The sequence below is a fragment of the Chrysochloris asiatica genome, unplaced genomic scaffold (assembly GCF_000296735.1).
Source record: "Chrysochloris asiatica unplaced genomic scaffold, ChrAsi1.0 scaffold00132, whole genome shotgun sequence".
Classification (NCBI taxonomy): Eukaryota; Metazoa; Chordata; class Mammalia; order Afrosoricida; family Chrysochloridae; genus Chrysochloris; species Chrysochloris asiatica.
In genome coordinates this window covers 126800-149969 of record NW_006408650.1, presented here as the reverse complement: position 1 = coordinate 149969, position 23170 = coordinate 126800, and the positions used below count along the sequence as shown (strand labels likewise).

Below are 23170 nucleotides of genomic sequence, written 5' to 3'. Positions count from 1 at the left end.
GGCCGCAGCCCCGCCCCCGCCCTCCTGGCTTTCCGACTCTTTCACTTTGTCTCCTCCCCGAGAGTCCCCTTCCTCTCCGGAGCGTCCCACCCCCCGGCCACACGCCCCAGCCACTCCGTGCTCCCTGCCCCGCTGCCGACTCAGAGGCCGCAGGGCCCGGGTTCCGGTGCGCGGGGGCGGGTCCGGACCGGGGGACTGGGCTCGGGCTGGGGGCGGGACCTGGGGCGGGCCGGCCGGTCGGGCTCCGCCCCCCAGCTGAGCCGGGACCGCAGACCACGGACTAGTCAACTTCAGAGTCTAAGCGCGCGGCTACACTAGCTCGGTCGGCTCCGACTCCGGCCGGGATGGGCGGGCGACCGCTGCGGGTGCGCCGAGGGCGCGCGACGTGACCCGCCTGGGAATCTCGAGTCCGCCCCCGGCCGCGCCTGGTCGAGGGTTTGCCTTGGGGGGCGCGGGCCCAGTCCCGCCGGGGCAGCAGAGCCGGAGCATGCGGGGCGCAGCGCGGGCGGCCCGGGGGCGCGCGGGGCAGCTGTTGCCGCGGTCCTCCGCCCCCGGCCCGGCCCCACCACCGCTGCTGCTGCTGTTGGCCGTGCTGCTGGGCGGCGCGGGCGCGCAGTACTCGAGCGACCTGTGCAGCTGGAAGGGGAGGTGAGTTGGCGCGGGGGACCCCGGCCTCCGGCCGCCCCTACCCCAGCGGGCCGAGCGTGTGGGGGGCTCGGCGGGCGGGGCGCTCCCTGGGCTGAGTCCCGCCTCTGCCCCTAGTTCCAGGTTCTAGAACAAAAGAGCCCGCGGCGGCAAGGTCCCCTGGCCCGGAGGACGCCCGAGAGAGGCGCGACCTCAGAGCTTTGGGGTCCCGCCAGCCGGACGCCTCCGCGCCCTGCGAAGTCGGTCCCCACTGAGATGCCGAGTGCTGCGAGCCTCTGACTACGCCTCGCATGGCTGGCAGAGCGAGGAGGGACCGGGATCAGTCTTCGGGCCACTGTGGGCTCCTGTCTGTGGCGGGGAGTCGCGCGCTCTGGGCCAGGAGGTGCCCGGCCTGTCGCTGGGCCTGGGTGGGAAGGGGCGGCCCGGTCGCGAGGGAGAGAGCGGGTCCCTTACTGACCGCGGTGGTGTCCACCGTCCTAGCGGCACCTGTGCGCGGAGACCGAACGCGGGCCCCGCGGAGCCCCCGGTCGGCTGAAGGTCAGGCCGCCCTTGCCGGCCCGCGCGCTGAGCCTGGCGACCCTCCCCCCTCCCACGTCCCTCGCGGTGGCGGCCGAGGACTTTCTTTTAATTGAAGTGTGACACGCAGAGAGGGGCGCGAGTCAGCAGTGCGCGGGCGGGGCGCTTTGAGAGAGCGCGGCTCCTATGCCGCAGCCGGGACTCAGCTCCTCGAGCTCGTCCCGGCCAGAAACCCCCAGTTTGCAGTCAGTTTTGTGCCCATGAAGTTGGCAGATCTGGAGTTTGCTAAGTGTACTGTGGACCCAGGAGTGGGGCTGTCCTTGTGTGGGGGGCTCGGTTGTTACCCATGGAACAGGGTCCTCCCCGCCCTCCCCCCAGCTCCAAACCCCTGTTCCAGAGGTCTGAGGGGCAGGCGGCTTCCAGCTGGCAGCAACAGGGATGTGGGTCACGGGTTTAGTGAAGCCGGTTTTCCAGCAGGTTGGGGGTTCCAGTCACCTGGCTAGGGAGGTCAGAGAGTCCGCTGCTGGTCACCTCGGAGTCTCAAAGCCCCCCTCACCTCCTTCAGCGTGGGAATCCGCTCTCACCCCACATCCCTTCTCAGGACCCCCTTCTCCTTCCTGGAATGAGGCTCTGGCCCAGGGGATTTGGACTAGAGGGTTTCCCAGTGGACTTGGAGTCCGGCTCAGGGGGCTTCCAGGGAGATATCTGCCTCCTCTGCTTACACTGGGGAGGGCTGAGGTTGATTGAGGCTGGGACTGGGGTGAATGGACAGACTGGAGCCCATGGGGAGGGCTGGCCTGGGGAATGTTGGCGCCAGCCTCAGCTGGCCCTGAGCCTCTGAGCTGACACACTCTTGTGGGGCTCCCCTCTCCCCTGAGCTAGTCATTAAACACCCTGCTCACAGCCTGGGCTGCCCTGCGTGTCAGAAACAGAGCTCAGTCTCCGCCCCCTCAAGCCTGGGTCTCTGAGGAGCAGCCAGACTTGCAGGGTTTCAGAGGCCTGTATGTATGTATGTATGTATGTATGTATGTATGTATAAAAGGGGAGTGTGGCGCTGTGGGTTAATGCGCCAGACTGCAAAGCCTTTTGAACTGCAAGGTTGGAGGTTCAAGCTCACCAGCTGCTTCTTGGAAACCCTATATAGGGTCACTATGAGTTGCAGCCGACTCAACGGCACTTCACACCAACAACATGTATGGAAGTGTGGTCCTGCTTCCCTGGGGGCTGAAGGCAACTGTGAGTGAGGGGTGGTGGGGAGGTCCAGCCCCTTTAGCAGGTGCTTGCCATAGGAGGACCCACATTTCCTTCCACTCAGAGAGGCAGAGGGGTCACCTGTGAACCCTCCTCCCTCATCATCTGCTAAGACCCTGGATCGACCCTTCAGAGCCTCCATTAGAGTGAGTAGCAGCTGCCAGGGCCTGGAGCTGCAGACTGGATCAGGAGAGGAGACAGAACCTGGCCAAATTCTTGGGGCATGAAGCCTGTGATGTTGGCCCCCTGTCATCTTGAATAAAGATCAGCTGACAGACTCAGTGTCGGAAGCCTGGGGGTGGAGGGTGGTTGATCTGTAGCTCCTCTGAGGCGTTTATGACTTTTTATGAGCTGTTGTGAAGACAGTGCAGGGTGGAGCAAGCCCGATATGCCTGGTGGCCCCGATGCCCAGATAGGACGGGTGCTGTTTGTCATGAGACTGTCCGCGCTTGTCTGCGGGCCCAAAGTATGTTTCTAGGTGTTTCCAGGCAATTAAGTGGGTGGTTCTAAATCCTCTTTGGTGCCCTGATTTGTATTAGTCAGTAGCCATAAAGGTGGACCATGAACTTTTCACGCCATCAGCGCTCGGCTTGGCAGGTACAGTGGCTGGTACAGGCACACCTGGGCCACCTCACCTGCAAGTTGGGGAAAGGAAGGCAACTCCAATGAGCACAGCCTTGGGGTCTCACCTTGCTCACAAGCTCTTTGTGACTTCAAGTGAATGAGACTGTGCTTTTGATTCCGTGTCTCAGGCTTGAGCCAGGTGTGGTGTGAGTAGCGTGGCCCCTACTGGACCTTCAGCCTCTACAGAGACCTGTTTGTGAGGCCCCATGCTGACGTGGAACTGCTCTCCTTTTCCATCAAGGTGTATCCAGCTGGGCAATGATCAGGGGTGACTTCTCCTGAACAATACGTTTGTTCAGTTGAATGAATCCATGTCTGAATAATTCTTATTCTCCTCCAGTGGAACAGAATTGTAGCTTCATCTTCACCTTTTCTTTTGTCACCCCACCAGGAAGTATTTTAGCGGCAATACTAGTGTAGCGGTTACGAATCGGGCTGCGAACCATAAGGTCAGCAGTTCGAAACTACCGTGGGAGAAAGATGAGGTTTTCTGCTCCCAGAAAGATTTACAGCCTCGGAAACCCTGGACAGGGTCACTATGGGTCGGAACCGACTCCACGGCCCATAACCACCACCATCCATGTCAGCAGCTCAGGTAGGATGCAGGTCTAGTTCTGCAGTTCATGTGGAAATCATGCAATCCTACTGCCAGTGATCTCTGAACCTATGCTACGTTTTTGCAACGAGGAGCTCTGGTGCCATACTGGTTACAAGTCGGGCTGCTCACCTCAAAGTCAGCAGTTCAAAACTTCCAGTTGCTCCTTGGGAGAAAGATGAGGCTTTCTGCTCCTGTAAAGATTTATGGCCTCAGAAACCCTGTTCAGGGTCACTATGAGTTGGAACCGACTCCATGGCACATAACCACTACCATCACTTCTGCATAAATGGAAGTTTTGCTGCGGTACTGGGTATGCAGAAGTGAGAAGTTTTGGGAAGAATTGGTGAAGATCTCGAACTCTGACCCCATTCAGGGGTTTGTCCAGGTCATACACCACTGACATCTGTGTGAAGATTTCCATGTGGAAGGCCTGGTTGTATGCTTGTTGTTTTGAGGGAAATCTGAGAGAGGAGGCACTTGTCAGCAGCAGGCTCTGGAAACGCACACAGATCTTTCTTTCTCTGTGGGCTTTTGAAAAACACTAGCTAGCTAAAGGGTTAAGTGATGGGACCCCTTATCGAAACTACCAGCCGCTCCGCGGGAGAAAGATGAGGCTTTCTACCCCCTTAAAGATTTACACCCTCGGAAACCCTGTACAGGGTCGCTATGGGTCGGACCCGACTCAACGGCACTTAACAACAACAACCACCACCTTTAGTTAAGGAGCTCTGGTAGCGTAGTGATTATGAATCGGGCTGCGAACCTCAAGGTCAGCAGTTCGAAACTACCAGCTGCTCCGCAGGAGAAAGATGAGGCTTTCTGCTCCCGTAAAGATTTACAGCCTCGGAAACCCTGTACAGGGTCGCTATGAGTCGGAATCGACTCCACAGCACAGAACAACAACAACAACAACAACCTTTAGTTTACTTTCCGTTTTAAGTCCTGATGCAGTGCATTAGGATAAGCACTGCGCTGGTAACTGCAAGGTTGGCAGTTCAAACCCACTAGCAGGGTCGCTATGAGTCGTAACTGTGTCGGCTGCACCCAACAACAGCCCCCTTCAGTTGAGGAGCCCTGATGGCATAATGGGTTACATGTTGAGCTGCTAGCCACAAGACCAGCAGTTTGAAACCACCAGCTGCTTCTCGGGAGAAAAATGAGGTTGTCTGGACCCATGAATATTTACAGCCTCAGAAACCGTAGTTCTCCTCTGTCCTGCAGGTTTGCTGTGAGTCAGAACTGACTCAGTGGTTGTGGGTACCTTCATTTTGTTCCCAGTCCTTTTTTGGTGGAGTGACTTCTGAAGAAATCAAACCAGGGTAGTGTGTGCAAGCTAGGTATGGTGGCCCCAGACTCAGGTAACCTATCTCCCTTAGCAGCCTGTGTCCAGGAGATGTAGGCGACGCTGGGCTTCGCTGTTTCCCCACTCCGTGCCCAGGATAAAAGGAAAACACTTGGGCATGGGCTCTGAGCCCTTTGGCCCCTGGGACCCTCTGGTTTATGTGTAAGAGTTGAGAATTGGTGTCTGTGGAGGGCAGGGTTGTATTCTTGTTGTTTTGAGAAAAATCTGAGAGAAGAGGCACTTCTCGCCAGCAGGCTCTGGAAACGCACACAGATCTTTCGCTGTGTCCAACTGCTCCTTGATGCTGGAAAAGAAGAGGAGAGGACTCTCTGAAGGTTTGTGTGTTGTGGCTGCCTAACAGCAGAGTTGTTTGTAGTTACCTGTGGTAGCCATTCACTGTTTAGTCTAATTTTCACACAGCGTGGTTGTTGTGTGCATGTCCATACAGTGTCAGCTGGGCTGTGGGAGCTGTGTTTGACTGCAATTTGTAAGTCTGTCTTCATTGTGAAGCCCTGGTTAGCTGTCTGAATTGGGACGGCTGATTCCAACCCAGGACATTGGGTAGGGGGGTGGACAGGAAGCAGGGCCAGAAGGGGGTTCACCTCAGCACCTCCTTGTGATGTGGTTCGCAGGATGACTGTGCAGCCCTGGCCTGCACACAGCCATCGTATGACAAGGGAGGCTTTACGGAGCCAGAGCATGAGTCAATCAACAGTAAATGTGAACCATGTGTTGTGTGCTCTCGCCTCCTCGCAAGGGGTTTCTGGTAACTCGCTCAGGCAGGGACTCTGAATATGGCATTGTTTATTCTACCTAAAAATCCAAGGAATGCGGGTAAACCTGTCTGCGATTTGATCAGAACCAAATTTCATGTAATAAGACACTGAGTCTAAGTCACTGGTTGAGGTCCAAGACCACTCAATGGTCGTGATGTAACCGTTAGCTGTAGGTGACATTCTGGAGAGAAACTGCAACATTCTTGATAGCTTCAATTTCTTAAAAACTAAACAGTCTGAATTTTTTCCGTTTGACAAATATTAGGGGCACAGTCTACTCGCTATTTTAAATATTCCTGTCAGAAGGTAGAGTGCCTGCCTGTTTCCCTCTTGATTTCCACACGCCCATAGAGGAGGCTACTTACTTTTCAAATGCTGCTTGCTTTGGTGGTATTTTAAGTTTATTTTTAAAAGTACTCCTGACATGCAGGCTCCTCAGATTTGGGGATGAATGAATGAATGGACGGATGGATGAATGAATGAATGAATGAGACAAATCATCAAATTGTCACTTTGAGGAAAATGAGGCTTGTCTGACAGATGCAGCTCAATACAGTAGCTTCCACCACCCAAGTGACTGACTCTCCTGGACGTGTTAATGACTTGTCTGTGGGTTCCCCAGGCACAGGGGCTGCGTGGGGTCACCTTCTTTTCCTTTGTTGATTATCTGACAGCATCCGAGTCTGTCACTTCTACCACACCCACCACCTCTGGTTGCCAGGATTCCAGGGAACCCAAAGGTCCTCTGAGTCCCAAAGTCAGTGAGCATGGAGGAGGGTCCCAGTACCTCGTGGTCCCTCTCACATCAGAGGCGACTGTATGGACGGCCCTCCCCCCTACTTCCCCCTGACATGGGCTCCACGCCTATGGGTCTGGCCTGCGTGTGCTAAGGGGCATGGTGAGGGGCTACCAGTGTGGTAGGAGGACCACCGGCTGACGGCTCTGCTCTTCCTTCCCCACAGCGGGCTGACTCATGAGGCGCACCGGAAGGAGGTGGAGCAGGTGTACTTGCGCTGCTCCGCAGGCACGGTGGAGTGGATGTATCCCACCGGCGCACTCATCGTCAACCTCCGGCCCAACACTTTTGCACCTGCCAAGCACCTGACTGTGTGCATCAAGCCAGCTTCGGGCTCCTCGGGGGCCAACATCTACCTGGAGAAGACCGGGGTGCTACGGCTTCTGGTGCGGGACGGGGAGCATGGCCCGCGCCGTGTGCGCTGCTTCGGCCTAGACCAGGGCGGCCTCTTCGTGGAGGCATCGCCCCAGCAGGACATTAGCCGCAGGACCACAGGCTTCCAGTACGAGATGGTGCACCGGCGCTCGGGCTCCGACCTACTGGCCCTCTCTGGTGAGTGGAGCCAGGGTGTGAGGGGTTTGATGGGTGCTGACTCTGGGGCATCCAGGGCATGTCTGGACATCGGGGGCCATGCTGGCACTGGGGGCCCCGGGGTTGGGGGTAAACACCAGGAAATTGTTGGGATAGCCCCATTGTGTGTTGACGCTGGGACCTCTGGGTCATGCTGGGGCCATACTGGTATTGGGGAAGGGGCACGCTAGGATGAGTGGGATACACCAAAACATCAGGGGCACATTGGCTGTGCTGTATCCTCACTCTTGGTGGGACATGTGCCCCCACCCCACCCCAGTGCAGCCTTAGTGGCCTTGCAATAGAGCCCTGGGAGTTGAGGGGGCAGTGGAGCCCAACGGGAACCCCCAAGGGTGAGACTGGACTTTGGCACCAGGTCCCCAGGCTCCCAGTTGGTTTGGCTTCATTATTGCGCGTTGGGAACAGACGCTGCCATCTTTCAGAGCGTCAGTGCTTTTCTGTACAAGTGTTTTGGACGTGTGAGGATGAGGTGGGCAGCACAGAGCTGTGAAGTCCAGGTGGAGGGCCAGGCCACTTGATGGGGATTGAGAAAGAGCAAGTCTCTCAGGGTGGAATGGTCTCTGAAGTGTGGCATTGAGACCAAGCCTTTGTTTGGAGGAAGGATACCTTAAAGTGCACCTGAAGTGTCAGTGTAGCCTCATAGTGAACACTGGAGGGTGTCGGGAAGAAAGGGAAGAGGGAGTCTATGGGCCCAAATGGGTGACCTGGGCTGTCTTCCAGCTACAGTTCTGGTAGCTTTGGATCATGTGGGCCACCTTCTCAGACCTGGACACACAGAGCACCCCCATTTCTGGGGGCCCTGGGGCCCTGGGCAGGGTCTGAGGTGTGTTTAAATGTCTAGACTCAGGAGAGGACAATGCTGCATCCAGTGGTTGGAAGTGGGGCTGGTGCTCCACACAGTGGTCCGTTCCTCATGTCTGGTGCTGAGGTAGACACCTGCTTGGAACTGCACTGATCTAGCATGGAATAACCTCCAGGTTTCAGTCAGAGAGAGAGTCGGCAGGGAGAAGTCGTAGGCTTACCAGGATCGGGGACACCCAGTTTCACTCCTGAATGGGAGCTTGTGCTTTACTGATGTGACTTCCTGGCTCAGCCCCACATGCAGAGCCTTGAGTCACCCTCCAATGAAGCGAGTCTCTTAGTGCGCTTTGGCATGAAACTGCCAAGTGCAATGACCGGGTTCAGGCACTGGAGCTATAAAGAGTATGCACAGAGTATCTGGTTGGTTAGATGCGAAATAAAACTGTAACAGAGCTGTCTTCTTCTGGGTCATCAGCAATTATGGGGTGGTAGGGAGCGAACTGGGCTGCGCCCTGGGGAAGCCTGGAGACAGAGCAAGTCTTAGTGTCAAACTGAACAAGCCTCGAAAAGCCCGGGACCCTGATGGAGTCTTCCCTAACTGGGCCCGGCCTAGTGGCTCCAGCTAGAAGACATGGGTCAGATGCTGGGAGCTTGTTGACACTTCTCTCCCTCTTTAACATTTTGATCAGCGTTGAACACACTCAGCACAAAATGTCACTGTGCATGACCCGTGTGATCTTTATAAGATTGATTCCAATTTATAAGGACATGCTGCGGGGTGGCAGGGCGTTTACTGCAGCAACTGCCCACTGGATGTTTGTGTTTGCGTAGACCAGGGCTCCGGGTGGGAAATTGGCTGTGGCCTCTGCCCAAGGAGCCCAGGGTCTGAGGCCTCCATGCCTCGGTGTCCAGCTTGCAGACCGGGCAGGTACAGATCCAGCACAGGCCTAGGGTTGGTGGCCAGCTGCCTCTGGCAGCTCTAAGCTCCCTGTCCCCCCACAACGTGCCCTGGGCTCTGTAATGACCATTCTGCACAGTGATCAGCATTGTCTAGGATGGCCCTTCACTGGGCCGATAGATGGAGTGCAGCCGAGGCCCTGGGGGCTCATGTGTCCCTCTCTGGCATTTGCTTTTCAACAGGGATGGGGCCTTAAGCCTTTAATGCCAAAGGAATGGGTGCGTAATTGTGGAATGTCAGCCCGGCCATCTGGCAGCCAGCATCTCGGCCAGTGTTGCATGATGTCTGTGCTCTCCTGGTTTCTGCTGCCCGAGAGTTGGCCTCCTCCGTCTGGCCCTGACCCCATAGGGTTTTTAGGGTCTGGGATCTAAGTCAGGTGGCCACTTCCCTGGTGAGACAGGGAACATGGTGAGGAGGTGGGGTGAGCCTTCCACTGAGGGGGAGAGGGGTGTGTTTCTAGCATGTCATGTGACCCACATGATGGACGTTCTTGTATAAACAGAAAAGCAGAAAGGAGCCCTCCTCACTGCCTCCCCTTGAGGAACACAGACCACACCCTCACGCAGGCTTTAAAAACCTGGCAGGACCCAAAGCCAACAATTAAACTAGTGGAGGAAGTACCGCCCAGGACGCGGGGGAGGTTAGGTGGTGTAGGATGTGGGGGAGGTTGGGGTGTTGTAGGATTCTGGACAGGTTGGAGTAGAGGTCAGCATGGAAGTCAGGGCTTTGTAGGATGTGGGGAGGTTAGTGGGGGGCGTGGGTTGGGGTGGAAGCAGGGATGCTGTAGGACATGGGGGACGAGGTGTGTGGTGGAAGTAGCTGGGGTGGGGGGATGTGGGGCAGTCTGGGAAACGGATCCTCAGCCCACACTGGGATCCTGTCTGCTCTCCTGTCCCCAGTTGCTGTAGCAGGTGACTCAGCTCCCATGACTCTGGGTTTGGGGTCTCATGGAGCTGGGAGAGTGGGAAGCTGGGAGAGGCAGGTTGGCATCCACGAAGCTGCAAGCACAGATTCAGGGCCCCTAAGGGGCTCCTTGGAGTCCTGGGGTAGCGCTGTGGGTCAATGCTCCTGACTCCAAAGCCATTTGAACTGCAAGTTTGGTGGTTCAAGCTCACCAGCGGCTCCTTGGAAACCCTATACAGGGTCGCTGTGGTTCAGAACCGACTCGACTGCACTTCACAACAAGGGGCCCCTTTGGAGTCCTAGTGTGGTGCTGTGGGTTAATGCACTGGACTGAAAAGTTGGTTTGAACCACAAGGTTAGCAGTTCAGGCTTACCAGCCCCTCCTCGGAAACCCTAAACAAGGTTGCTACGGGTCAGAACCGACTCAACGGCACTTCACAACAAGGGGCCCCTTTAAACCTGCTCAGTTTGCTGAGCCTGCAACTCTGAACCCCCACCTGCAGCTTTGAGGCACCTTGGTGGAGGCGGGGCTGGCAGGGAAAGCTCGGAAGTGGAAAGCCCCTCCCCTTATTCCTGGAAACAGAATGGGAGGTGTCGCATGCCCCTTGACCAGTGGCTGCCTGCAGTGGAGCTTCTTTCTGCCGAGAGATCTTTTTATGGGCCCCTGATGTCAGGGGCAGAAGGGTGTGGCGCCCCCTCCCTTGCTGGGAGTGTTTGTGGAGGGGGGAGGTGCGCGGGAGGTGACTGAGCCCACAAAACTTGGCTATCACATTGCCTAGAACCCCTCTCCTGGGCCTTCCCTCTTTCTTGTTGTTGTGAGGTGACATCCAGTCAGCTCCAATTCATTGCGACTCTGTGCACGAGAGAACGAACCCCTGTCCGGTGCTGTACCACCCTCACAATTGTATGCTTGAGCCCACTGTAGCTGCCACCCTGTCAGCCATCTCCTTGGGGGTCTTCCTCATTTTCAGTGACCCTGCACTTTATCAAGCATGAAGGACTGGTCCCTTCTGACAACATGGCCACAGTATGAGGGATGAAGTCTCTATGGAGCACACCGGCTGTACTTCTTCCAAGACAGCTTTTTATGTGCTTCTGACAGTCTATGGTACTTTCAGTGTTTTCCCACAGCATCGTAATTCCAATGGTCTTCCTTATTTATTGTCCAACTTTCACAAGCATAGTAAGCCATTGAAAATAATACCATGACTTGGATCAGGTGTACCTCAATCCTCAAAGTGTTGTCTTTGCTCTTTAACACATTCAAGAGGTCTCTTACATCAGACTTGCCCCATGCCAGTACGTCAGCTGCGGATACAAGCAAAATAAAGTCTTTGACAGCTTCAGTCTTTTCTCCTTTTATCATGATGTCGTTTATTGGTCCAGTTGTAAGGATTTTGATTTTCTTTACATTGAGGTGCATTCTATAAGGAAGGTTGAAGCTTTTGATCTTTATCAGTAAATATTTCAAGTCTTCTTTGCTCCCAGCAAGCAAGATTGTGTTATTTGCATATCTCAGATTGTTAATGAGTCTTCCTTCAATCCTGACGTCCTGTTCTTCATATGATCCAGTTTCTTGGATTATTTGCTCAGCATACAGATTGAGTAAGTACGGTGAAAGGATATAACCCTGGTGCACACCTTTCCTGATTTTAAACCATTCAGTGTCCCCAGTTCTTTTCTAATGACTGCCTCTAGGTTCCTTATGAGCACAATCAAGCGTTCTGGAATTCCCTCCCATTCTTAATGATGTTGGCCATAGTTTGTCATGATCCACAAGGCTTTTGCATAGTCAATGAAGTACAAGTAAACGTCTTTCTGGTATTCTCTGCTTTCCGCCGAGATCCATCTGACATTAGCAATGATATCACTTGTTCCATGTCCTCCTCTGAATCCTACTTGAATTTCTGGCCCTGTTGATGTACCACTGTAACCATTTAAAAATTATCTTTAGCAAACTTTTACTTACATGTGGTATTAATGATATTGGTAAATTATTTCAGCATTCTGTTGGGTCACTTTTCTATGGAATGAGCACAAAAGTGGATCTCTTACCATTGGGGGCCAGGTAGCGTCTTCCAGATTTCTTGGTATAGACAAGTGAGTGTCTCCAGTACTGCTTCAGTTTGGTGAACCATTTCAGTTTATATTCCATCAATTCCTGGAGTCTTGGTTTCCACCAATGCCTAGTCACTGCTGTGTGGCCTTCTTCCTTTAGTACTGTTGGTTCTTTATCATATGCTACCTTTTGAAATGGTTGAACATGGATTCTTTTTGGTACCGTGACTGTGCATGCCTTGCATCTTCTTTTGATGATTTCTGCATCATTTAAGATTTTGCCTGTAGAATCCTTCAGTATTACAAGTCGAAGCTTGAATTTTTTTCTTCAGTTGTTTCTGCTTGAGAAATGCTGAGCATGTTTTTCCCTTTTGGTTTTCTAACTCTAGGCTTTTGCACATTTCATCATACTACTTAACTTTGTCTTCTAAAGCTGCCCTTGGACATTTTGTGTTCAGCTCTTCTATTTCACCATGTCTTCCAGTTGCTTTAGCTTTTCTACCTACAAAAGCAAGTTTCAGAGTCTTTTCTGATCTCCATTTTGCTCTTTTCTTTCTTCCCTGTCTTTTTAGTGACCTTTTGCTTTCTTCGTGGATGATGTCTTTTGTGCCACTCCACAGCTCTTCTGGTCTTCAGTTATTAGTGTCTAATGCATCAAATCTGTTTTTGAGATGGTTTCTAAATTCCCTCCTGGCCCCTGTTAAAATGGGCCGACACCCGCTACCAGCCATATCTGAGTCCCAGCCGCCTTTACTTTGGGGCATGTCCGTGATCCCTGCCCCTCAGGTTCCTCTCACCACCTTTGACCACCGCTTCTCTCCCTGTCTGCAGCCTCCTTCTGGGTACTGAAAGTGTGTCTGAGGCCTGGCCTGCCAGCGTCCCTAGGCCCTGTGACTCCTTCCCACTGTAGCCCAACCACTGAGGAAGCCCCTGGCCTCTTTCTTCTTTGCTCAATTCATTTCACACACATTCAGTAATAATCTTCCCAAGACATCCACCCTTCTCCTTCCTAGGAGCACCCCTATTCTTCCTCGTCTCCCCGTGAGGAAATGAAACGACGTGTTGCTGCATGGCATGTTCTGCAGCGTCACGAAGCTCTGCTGGAACCTTGGAGCCCACTGACAGACTCCTGTTGTGCAGTGCTCAGAGCTATCCATCAGCAAATCTCCATGTGGACTTTGTGGCTCTTTGTGGTGGAGGGTCCCAGGCCTCTGATGGCTGGTGTCCCCTCACCTGCACCTTTGGACCCATGCATTGTGGAGGTCCAGAACCCGAGGTGTGAAGAGGTCTGCAGCTCTCTGGACTGTAGAGCTGTGCCTGACACAGAGATGCCTCTGGGAAGCTGGCATACGTCTACCTGTGTGGCTGAACCCTGGGGTCTGGTACTCCCTGGAGCCAGGCGATGGTAGCTGTGGGCTTGGACGCTGGCCTCTGACTGGGGAAGGCAGAACCCACCACCAAGAGTGCTGTTGGCTTCCCCTTCAACCTCCCAGATGTGTGCCCAGGGTCTGGGTGAGGACTTGGAAGGCCTCAGGTGGCCACTCTGAAGAGGTCAGTAGGGGCCAAACGCTGGAGTGATTCACTAGTAAAGAAAGGTCTGCAGGTGGGTTATACCCCCAGATTCCCAGGATCCCACAGGTGTGGCCTCAGGGTCAGCAGTGCCCTGGGGGTCGGTCGCAGTCTGAGTTTGTGGGGGACCTGGCTGCAGCAGAGTGTAGTGAGGGCTCCAGGACGCGACCCTCAAGGGTCCAGCCAGGTGAGCTTGAGTTGGCAGGAGGAGGCCAGCCTTTGCTGTGAGCTGGCTTGGTTTAAAAGGCATCAAACAGGTGGTTCTGGTTCTGCAGCTTTTCCTGTTGATAACAAGATAGAAGAGGAGGTGTCCTGGGGGTGGGGCAAGGTGAGTCAGCAGCTGGGGGCGGTGCAGGTGTGCCTATCTTGTCCAAGGTCACCAGAGAAAACGCGCTGAGTCCTTCAGTCTGGCCCTGCATGCAGCCGGAGTGGGCACTTGAAGCTCTGTTCTCTGAGCACCGGGCTGGAGGAACAGGACAAGTCAGGAGCCCTCCTGGGCTTGACCTATGTTCTGGGTGCCCCTCTGAGCCCCTGCTTGTCCAAAAACGCTCAGTCCCGAGACATGCCCACTGTCCCCATGGCCTGGGTCAAAGGGTGGGGTGGTTGGTGGCCAGAGGTATGGGAACAGGATTAGGGTCATCGGGTTCCAGTGTACCAGCCGCCATTCTAGACGCTCAAATGTGAAGGACTAAGGAACTCTTGTTCCCCTGAGGTCCTATACGTCAGCGTTTCCTTCAAGTTTACTAGAATCAGGCCAAACCTAGAAACTCAAAGGGGTTTGAAATGCGGAGGCAAATGACACCGGGTTGCTGCCTAATTACGTTGTTGTTGTTGTTGTTAGATTGTTGAGCAGAACGAACCTGCCTGGTCGTGGGCCATCCTCACAGTTGTCGTTAGGTTTGAACCCATTGTTGGTGCCACTGCATCAGTCTGTCAATCTATCGCATTCAGGGTCTTTGCTCTTTTGTCGATGACCCTCATTTTACCAAGCATGATGTCCTTTTCCAGAGATTGGTTATCTCGGGCTATTGTAACAGAAATACCACAAGTGGATGACTGTAACAGACAGAATTTTATTCCCTCGCAGCCGGGGAAGCTAGAAGTCCACATTCAGAGCACCGGCTCTGGAGAAAGCTCTTTGTGTCCTTTCAGCGTCTGCAGACCCAGTGTTCCTTGGGGATGTCCATGTGTGTTGGCATCAGTCTTCCCAGGGGGAAGACTTCACAAATCAGGGACCCCCGGCATCCATAGGAAGCAACCCACTCCCAGCTTTTCTTTCTTGGCGATTGTAGATTCCCTTCTGCTCACTGCACTCTCCTTTGATCTCTTGTGAGAAAGAAGGTGTTGCAGGCCACACCTCTGGGAAGCTCCCTTACATCTGACAGTAAGGGTGGTATATTGTCTCTCATGCTTTGGACATATTGTCAGGAGGGACCAGTCCTGGAGAAGGCCATCATGCCAGGTAAAATGGAGGGTCCGTGAAAAAGACAAAGACCCCAATGAGATGGTTGGCACAGTGGCAGCAGCAATGGGCTCAAACTACGGATGATTGTGAGGCTAGGGCAGGACTGGCCAGTGTTTCCTTCTGTTGTGCATACGTCAGAATTTACTCAATGGCACCTAACAACAACACCCCGCTCTTGGGAGTGCGGTGGCTCTCTACAATAAGCACTGGACTGCGAACCATGGGCTCTTTGGCTTGATGCCACCACTGCTTCACAGGAGAAAGAGGAGACATTTTGTTCCCACAAAGATTTAAAGCCTCGGAAACCCAAGATGGAGTTAGTGTGAGTGAGAACCGACTCAGTGGCACTTAGCACCAATAATCTCACTCTTGGAGTCCTGGTGTGGTGCTATAGGATAAGCACTGGGCTGCTAACCACAAGGTTGGCGGTTCAAACCCACCAGCTGCTCCTTGGAAATTTATAAAGGAGACCCCTCTGAGTTGGAACCCGCTCGATGGCACCGAACAACCATCTCATCCTGTCTTTCATTGTTTTTCCCCATCAGATCACATCATGGGGAGTCATCACACAGATGCCCACCCTCTGAGAATCATGGCTCAGCCAAGCTGACTCGTATTTTGAAGGGACACAATCCAATCCAAAACAGTCCCTCCTGATAACATGCCTAAAGCATATGGGACAAGTGTCACCGTTCTCTATTTTAGGGAGCATTTTGGCGCACTTCTTCCCAGAGAGAGTTGTTTGCTCCTTTGATAGTCCACAGCACTTTCAGTATTCTTTGCCAACAATAAACTTCAAATGCATCAATTCTTCTTCACTCTTCCTTACTCATTGTCTAGCTTTCACATAACGGAAAATGCCGCGTATTTTCAGTTTAGGTGAGGCACTCCTGAATCCTCAAAGTGACATCTTTGCTCTTTAACACTTTAAAGAGGTCTTGTGCAGCAAATTTGCATTGCGCAATATTTCATTTGATTTCTGGACTGTTGCTTCCATAAACATTGATTATGGATCTAAGTAAAATGAAATCCTTGACAACTTCAATCTTTCATCTGTTTATCAGTCTAGTGTGAGAATTTTTGTTTTCTTTGCATTGAGTTGTAATCCATATTGAAGGCCATAGTCTTTGATTTTCATCAGCAAGAGTTTCAAGTTCTTTTTACTTTCAGCCCGCAAGGTTGTGTTATCTGTATACCACAGGTGGTTAATAAGTAAGCCTTCCTCCAATCCTGATGCTGTGTTTTCCTTCAGGTAGGCTAGCTTTTCGTATTAGTTGCTCAGCATACAGATTGAATAAGTGAAAAGACACAACCCAGACACATCTCTCTTGACTTTAAACCATTTAATATCCCCTTGTATTGTTCAAACAAGTGCCTCTGGGCGTATGTACGGGTTCTGCCTGAGCACAGTGAAATTTCATGGAATTCGCATTCTTGGCAATGTTAGCCATAGTCTGCCATGACCATCTACATGGTAACACAAGAAACACTTTCCCAGAATTCTAGTATACACAATTGTAGACATTATTAAGTAGCAGGAACGACACCCAGGGTGAGGAGGCTGGGAGGGCAGAACCTGGAGGAACCCTGTGCAGGTTCAGCCCGGCCCAGGAGGTCCAGTGAGTTTGGGAAGTTGCCACCCTCTCTGGGTCCCCCAGTTTTGGGAGTTTCAGAGTTGGTTCCATGAACAGGACATGTTTGGAAGAGGTGCTCTGCCTCACCTGAGGATGCGTGTGTGGGTGTGCGGCAGTAGACAAGTGCCTGCCTCCCCACCAGGTGTCTAACCTCCTTCTTGGATTGCCTAGTAGAGCAGGCAGCTTCTGGGGCATGCTGACATCTGTGAGTGAGGGGGCAGTCCGATATTCAGAGATTGGGGTCTGGGCCGTCATTCCCTGAAGTCCCTCTAGTTGGGAGCTCTCTGATGATGAGCACATGCAGAGGAGAGGCTTTGGGATGTAGTCTGATGATTACTGCTTTGTGGAGTGTGGGCCATTTTAGTGGGTGAATGGCCACCCCATTTTTAGGTCAGTGGGGGGCAAGCACAATCTGCCTGCATTGGAGTCCCTGCTCCGTGCTGAAGCAATGGGCGTTGGGACTGTGGGCCTGCCCTCTGTCTGCCTGCTTGTCCTGACCTCAGCCGTACTTTGTGAACTCCCTCTGCAGTGTGCTAGATGTGAGGGCAGGTGGGGAGCTTGTGCCCAAGCGTTGGCATGCCACCACCTGAGTCTGACCATAAACACACGCCATAAAACAGCAGGCGGGTCCCAAGACTCGGGGAAGGGACGGTGAAGCTGTGACTGTGCCGGTGGGGTTGCACTGGCCTTTGCTGACCGTGACTGCCCTGTACAACCTGTTGCTTTTTGTATGGGCACCTCCTGATGATGTCTTTCTTGCAGCCCCATGCCGCCCCTGCAGCGACACCGAGGTTCTCCTGGCTGTCTGCACCAGTGATTTTGGTGAGTTCCTGTTTCCTGTTTCCAGGGTCCAGCACAATCTCTCTGTTCTGTGGGAAGGACATGGGCCTTTGCCCTGCCCACTACCCAGACGTGGCGCTCCCATCCCAGTGGACTGGACTCTATACACACACACACACACACACACACACACACACACACACACACACACGCATGCACGTCTTCCACAGAGAGTGCTGACATTCTCATCCCCGGGACTCTTGGGATGGAGGGTTTTTGAAGGCCTCTTTTCTTGGGAAGTGCTTTGTAAACATCCCTGTCAGCGGCCCCAGCGTCACTGATAGTCTCTGTGCAGGGTTTCCCTTCTTGGCTGAGGCCCTGGCCGTGTGATGGGATTGGAGAGATGCAGCCTCCCGGCCCCCATGTGTAACGTCTGCCAGATACCCCTAGACCAAGCTGCAGAGCACTGGTCCCTCATACCACACGCACAGCCTGCTTGCCCGACACTGCCAAGGCCTCCCGGTTGTTGCCATGAAGCAACCTCTCCCAGCCCCGAGAGTAGTTGTTACAAGGAGTGAAGACTCCTCACTGTTTTTCTGGGTTCCAGGCTGCTGAATGGCCCAGCGCTCAGGTCTGGTGCCCATTGGTGCTGGGTGGGGCTGTTGGGCCTCTACTAAATGGTCCTGTGTCCTTTCCCATAGTTGTCCGAGGCTCCATCCAGAATGTCACCAATGAGCCAGAGCAACAAGAGTCGGCCATTTACCTGCAGGTAAGCAGGCTCTACCGGCAGAAGAGCAGAGTCTTCCAGCCTGCCCCTCAGGGTGCTGGTCAATGGCAGGGCCACATCAAGACGCTGCTTGAGTGTGGTGTTCGGCCCGGGCATGGGGACTTCCTCTTCACTGGCCAGATGCACTTTGGGGAGGCCCGACTTGGCTGTGCCCCCCGCTTTGCGGACTTCCAGAGGATGTACCGGGACGCAGAGGAGAAGGGGCTGAACCCCTGTGAGATCAGCACGGAGTGAGTGCTGCCCTGCTCCTCGACCCGACAACGCACCTCCACTGACCTTGCAGGATGTTCCCGTCCCAGGGCATCTGCCCACTGCGGATGCCCACCGAGGACATCGGGGGGGCCGCCCAATAGGGACGCCTGCTGGGACCCCCAGTGGGGACACCCGGTGAGGACTCTGAGGGAAGATGGACTTGGCTCCGGTGCCCAAGCTGTGGAGGGACTCGCTGTGTCTGACCGACTGGAAGTGCTATGGACGCCAACTAAGTTATTATCTATTTCTAAGGGTGTGCTCACAGGAAACACCCCGTGCTAGAGTTGCCTGCTGTGCCATTTCAGACTGTCATAAAGTGGGTGCAGGGCCCAGTCTGCTGGGCTCAGGGGATGAGCCCCAAGCGGCCTGCTTGTGAGAAGTCCAGGGTGCCAGTCAAGTTCATTTCTGTGACAGAAATGAACTAGCCAAATATGTATTTTTGTTTTTCTTGTTGGTTTTGCGTTTCAAAGGGCCTTCTTGGCTGGCTGTGGTCATTTGGGCTGGCAGTCATGTCCACTCCAGAGAAATAAAGACCCTGACTTGACCAAACTCACACGAGTGTCTCACGTCCAGCTGGTGCTCTGCAGGTGTCTGAGGTGGGAGCCCAGTGGATCCACACCCCTCCCCTGACCTCAGGGTCCCCTCTGGACCCCTGGTGCAGTCTGATACCCTCTGGCCTCAGCTGTGCCCAGGGGTTCGTCTGCATCCCTTCATCCTTCCATCTCCTCCCACACAACCCCCCTCTTCCCTCAGGTCTTTGTTCACCCCTGCCTTCCCCTTGCCATGAACCTAGGTCCCACCTTTGGCCCCAGCTTCCCAAGCCCATAGCAAGAGCCTGGACTGGGCCCTGAATCAGTCAAAGCTTCCACGTCCTCAAGAGACCCTCATCTATGAAACCGTGCCCCTATCCTGTGCTGAAGACTGAAGGGGACCCCACTCGGGCACTACAGATGATCTATGGGCATGATTCAGGTGTGTAAGGCCCCCAACGTGTCACAGCAAGAAGCAGATGCTCATGGGCAGAGAACTGAAGCCACGGTCATGGGTACAAATGGTGTGGGCACAGGTAGGCATGGCTACAGGTGGGGTGGGCCAGGTAGATAAATCCGGTGTGGCTCGGGACTGTGAGAATGTGTACCGGGAGAAAGATCCACACAGATAAAGGAACCTGGAAACCCTTATGGGTTGGTATGATGGGTTTGCAGGGCAGATGTGGCTGGGTTTGGGAACTGGTTTCCTTGGGGTCAATGCCCTTCTTGGTCAGTGACAGTGACTTCAAAGGCTCTGCTAAGGGTTAGCCTGAGGATCTTTGATCTCCGTGGGCTCCGGTTGGGGTGGTAGGGTGCGATGAGGCCTTGGCTGTTGGTAGGAGCATGCCAAGTTGGTCAGAGCTGGGCCTGCCAGGTGGCCTGGTGCCCACCCTACAGTCAGTTTCCTGGGCCATGGGGAGGGGGGTGCTGTGGGTGGTCCTGGGGAGTCAGTGGGGAGGGGTCCTAGGGGTGAGTGCGGTGGGGTTGGTGGGGAGGATCCTGGGGGTGAGTGGGCACTGTAAGGATTCTGTGACAAGTCATGCCCAGTCTCTCAGGAACTCTCCCTTGTCCTGAGCCCAGGGCAGTTGTTGGAACCCACAGCCCTTTCTGTCAGCTGGGTGCCTCTTCAGGAACAACGTGGCACTGGAGGGAAACTGGTTGCAACGAGGGGTGCTCCCTCAGTATGTGACCCGGCGCACAGTGGGCACTCCCTCAGCACGTGACCCGGCGCACAGTGGGTGCTCCCTCAGCGCATGGCCTGGCTCACAGTGGGCGCTCCCTCAGCACCTGGGCTGGTGCACATGCACTTTGTTTTTTGAAGCATATTGCTTACCAAGCCAGACTGTTCTGCGTGGGAGAATGATGGCCTCACAGAAACACAGTGGTCAGGTTTCCAGGAGAGTCACTGGGCTGAGGTAGCAGGTGTAAGTCTGGCTGGACTGAGGGGCAGTGGTGACGAGCCCTCAGAGACTGAGCAGGGAGTGCAGAGCTGGGCTGAGTGGCAGAGACCAGGCCAGAGCTGATTAGTTCAGGGAACAAACAGGAAGGCAGACAGTGTGTGTGGGGGGGGTGGGTGTCACCAGTGTCCATGTGGGAGAGGGTCCTGCAGGGCTGAGGTCTGGACGTCTGCTTTGGGGTGCAGTGGAGGGCTGGGGACGTAGGTCTGAGGGAAGACGTGGGGTGGAGCCTGGGAACTTGGGCAGGGAGCTTTGGCACGAGGTTCTCCCGAAAGGCAGTGGGTGTGGTCTTATTCTTGCTGTGTCCATGGTCAGTGGGCGAGTGACAGGAAGGAGACTGGTAATGTGGCCATCCCTGTGGCCGAGGTCAGAATAGCTGGGGTTTTGACATTTTGTTTTTAGAAGCATTTTGCTTACTTAGCCACATATTTTCCTCGTCACAAATTTGATCACAGAGAAGGTGAAAAAAATGCTAACAAACTCCCGCACACCAGACAAAAATAAAACCCAAACACTGAGGGCTCTGTGTGAGGGGGTAGTGAGGTTCTTGGGGTGTGGGGATGGGTAGACTGAGAAACTGGGTCTCTGTGCCAGAAAGCCAGGTTGGCATTGACGAGCTTTTGTGTCCGTGTATGTCTCTGTGTATGTCTGTACCTCTGTCTGAATGCAGGAGTGTGCACAAGTGTCTCTGTGTGAACACATGTGCATCTTTGTGTGTCTCTGTGCACCTCTTCATGTCTGTGCATCTTTGCCTTTGTGTGAGTTCATGAGTGTATATCTGTGTGTCTGTGTGACTGCATGATCATACCCATGTGTATCTGTGTGACTGTGCATCTGCTTGTGAGTGCATGAGTGTGCACACTTGCGTCTGTACACTTGCTCATGTCTGTATCTGTGTCTGAGGGTGCATAAGTGTGCAACGAACATCTCTATGTATCTGCATGTATTCATCTGTGTGTGATTGCATGAATTTGCATGTATGTGTCTGCACATTTGCATATTTGTGCATCTCTGAGTACGTGTGTGCACATGTTCATTTGTATTGCTTGTGTGTACATCTGTGCATTTGTGTGAGTACATGTGTGCATGCATCTGTGTGTGTCTGTGTGCATGTCTGCATTGGTGTGTCTGTGTGAGTACATGTATGCCAACATGCACCTGTGTGTTTATCTGTATATCTGTGCATCTGTGTCTTTGTGTGAGTATATGTCTTCACATGTTCATCTCTGTGCTTGTGTGCACATCTGTGTATCTGTGTCTCTGTGTGAGTACCCGTGCATGCATGTCTATGCATTTGTGTGCCTGTGTGTGAATACATGTGTGCACACCAGCATGTCTGTGCATCTGTGCACCTGTGTGTGAATACATGCATACACACATGCACTTGTGTGTGTGCCTGTGTGCACACCTATACACCTGTGTGTCTCCATGTGAATACATGTGTGCACACATGCATCTCTGTGTGCACATCTGTGTATCTATGTGAGTACATGTGTGCACATGTGCATCTGTGTGCATGTCTGTGCACCTGTGTGTCTCTTTGTGAGTACACGTGTGCACCTGTGTGCATGGCAGCATGCCTATGCATCTGTGTGTGAACATATGCACACACGTGCATCTGTGTGTGCTTGTGTGCACGTCTGTACACCTGTGTCTCTGTGTGAGGACGTGTGCACAGTGCTTCTCTGTGTGCATGTGTGTGCATCGCTGTGTGAGAACATGTGCACATATGCATCTCTGTGTCCGTCTGCAGTCTGCATCTGTGTGTGTGTGTGTGTGTGAATACATTTATGCACATGTGCATCTGTGTGTGCCTGTGTGCATGCTTGCATGCCTGTGCATCTCTGTATGAATACGTGTGCACACATACATCTGTGGGTGTATGTCTGCATCTCTGTATGTGTACATGTATGCACACATGCATCTGTGTGTCTCTGAATACATGTGTGCACAAGATGTGCATCCATGTGTGCCTGTGTGCGTGCCTGCATATCTGTGTCTCTTTGTGAATATATGTCTGCACATTTGCACCTCTGTGTGCATGTCTGCATGTTTGTGCATCTGTGTGTGCATACATGTGTGCTCGTGTGCATCTGTATGTGCATGTGTGCACATCTTTGCATCTGAGTGAGTGTTGGGTGCTTTGACCTGTCCTCATGCAGGTGGAGACTCCTTCTGGGGGGTGGGGGCACAGCTTCCAAAAGCACAGGGAGGAGGAGCAGACTTCCACACTTCCCCCTCCCACTGCCGTGGCCTCCCCAGGAACCCAGCAGCACCTCCCAGAGGCCAGGAGTGTCTGCATGACCCAGCGCAGAACAGCCAACATCCAAACCCTCTCGAGGGGTGGGTCTTCTGCAGCAGACAACACAAACCAGTTACCCTAGACTCCATGTCCACTGCAGACCGGGATCCTACACAGCCCTGGAGCCTTCAGGCTGGGGGCTGGGGGCTGGGGGCTCTCCCACAGCCCTGCCTTCTCTCGTTGTGGGCAACAACAGTTCGCCTGCAGACGTGCAGTGTCGTCCACACATCTGGTCAAGTCCCCTGCTCTCAGTGGTGGTGTACTCATGCCCCAAGAATGCAGGCAGACAGGCTGGGGTCTGGCACCGAGGCTGAGGTTGGCAGCTCACCAAGAATGTGCCTCGCTGGGGATAATGATGCGTTTGGTTAACACGCATAATAAACCGGGTGATGCCACCCTCTGTTTATCTGAGAGCCAGGGCAAAACGGTAGCTGCAGCAGGGAGAGCACCTCAATTCCTTGGAGGCAGGTGTCAGCTGGTGTCCACCACCACCTCTGATCAATGTCCCTGGGGGCGAGGAGGGTCTTGGGGTGCT

At 53.8% G+C, this 23170-nt stretch overlaps 1 protein-coding gene across 1 annotated transcript; it reads left to right on the top strand.

The window, feature by feature from the left end:
* Positions 1 to 487: 487 nt before the first annotated feature.
* On the top strand, positions 488 to 18328 carry METRNL (meteorin, glial cell differentiation regulator-like). Its single transcript, XM_006869474.1, has 4 exons — positions 488 to 648; positions 6715 to 7100; positions 17290 to 17349; positions 18009 to 18328. The coding sequence occupies exons 1-4, from the start codon at positions 488 to 490 to the stop codon at positions 18326 to 18328; spliced, it is 927 nt and encodes a 308-aa protein (XP_006869536.1).
* The last annotated feature ends 4842 nt before the right edge of the window (positions 18329 to 23170 follow it).

Excerpts from the sequence above, each read along its gene's own strand:
- METRNL (XM_006869474.1), top strand. The coding sequence starts at position 488 with ATGCGGGGCGCAGCGCGGGCGGCCCGGGGGCGCGCGGGGCAGCTGTTG. Across the intron at positions 7,101-17,289 it reads CGACCTACTGGCCCTCTCTG|CCCCATGCCGCCCCTGCAGC; the intron begins GTGAGTGGAGCC and ends TCTTTCTTGCAG. Across the intron at positions 17,350-18,008 it reads TGTCTGCACCAGTGATTTTG|TTGTCCGAGGCTCCATCCAG; the intron begins GTGAGTTCCTGT and ends CCTTTCCCATAG.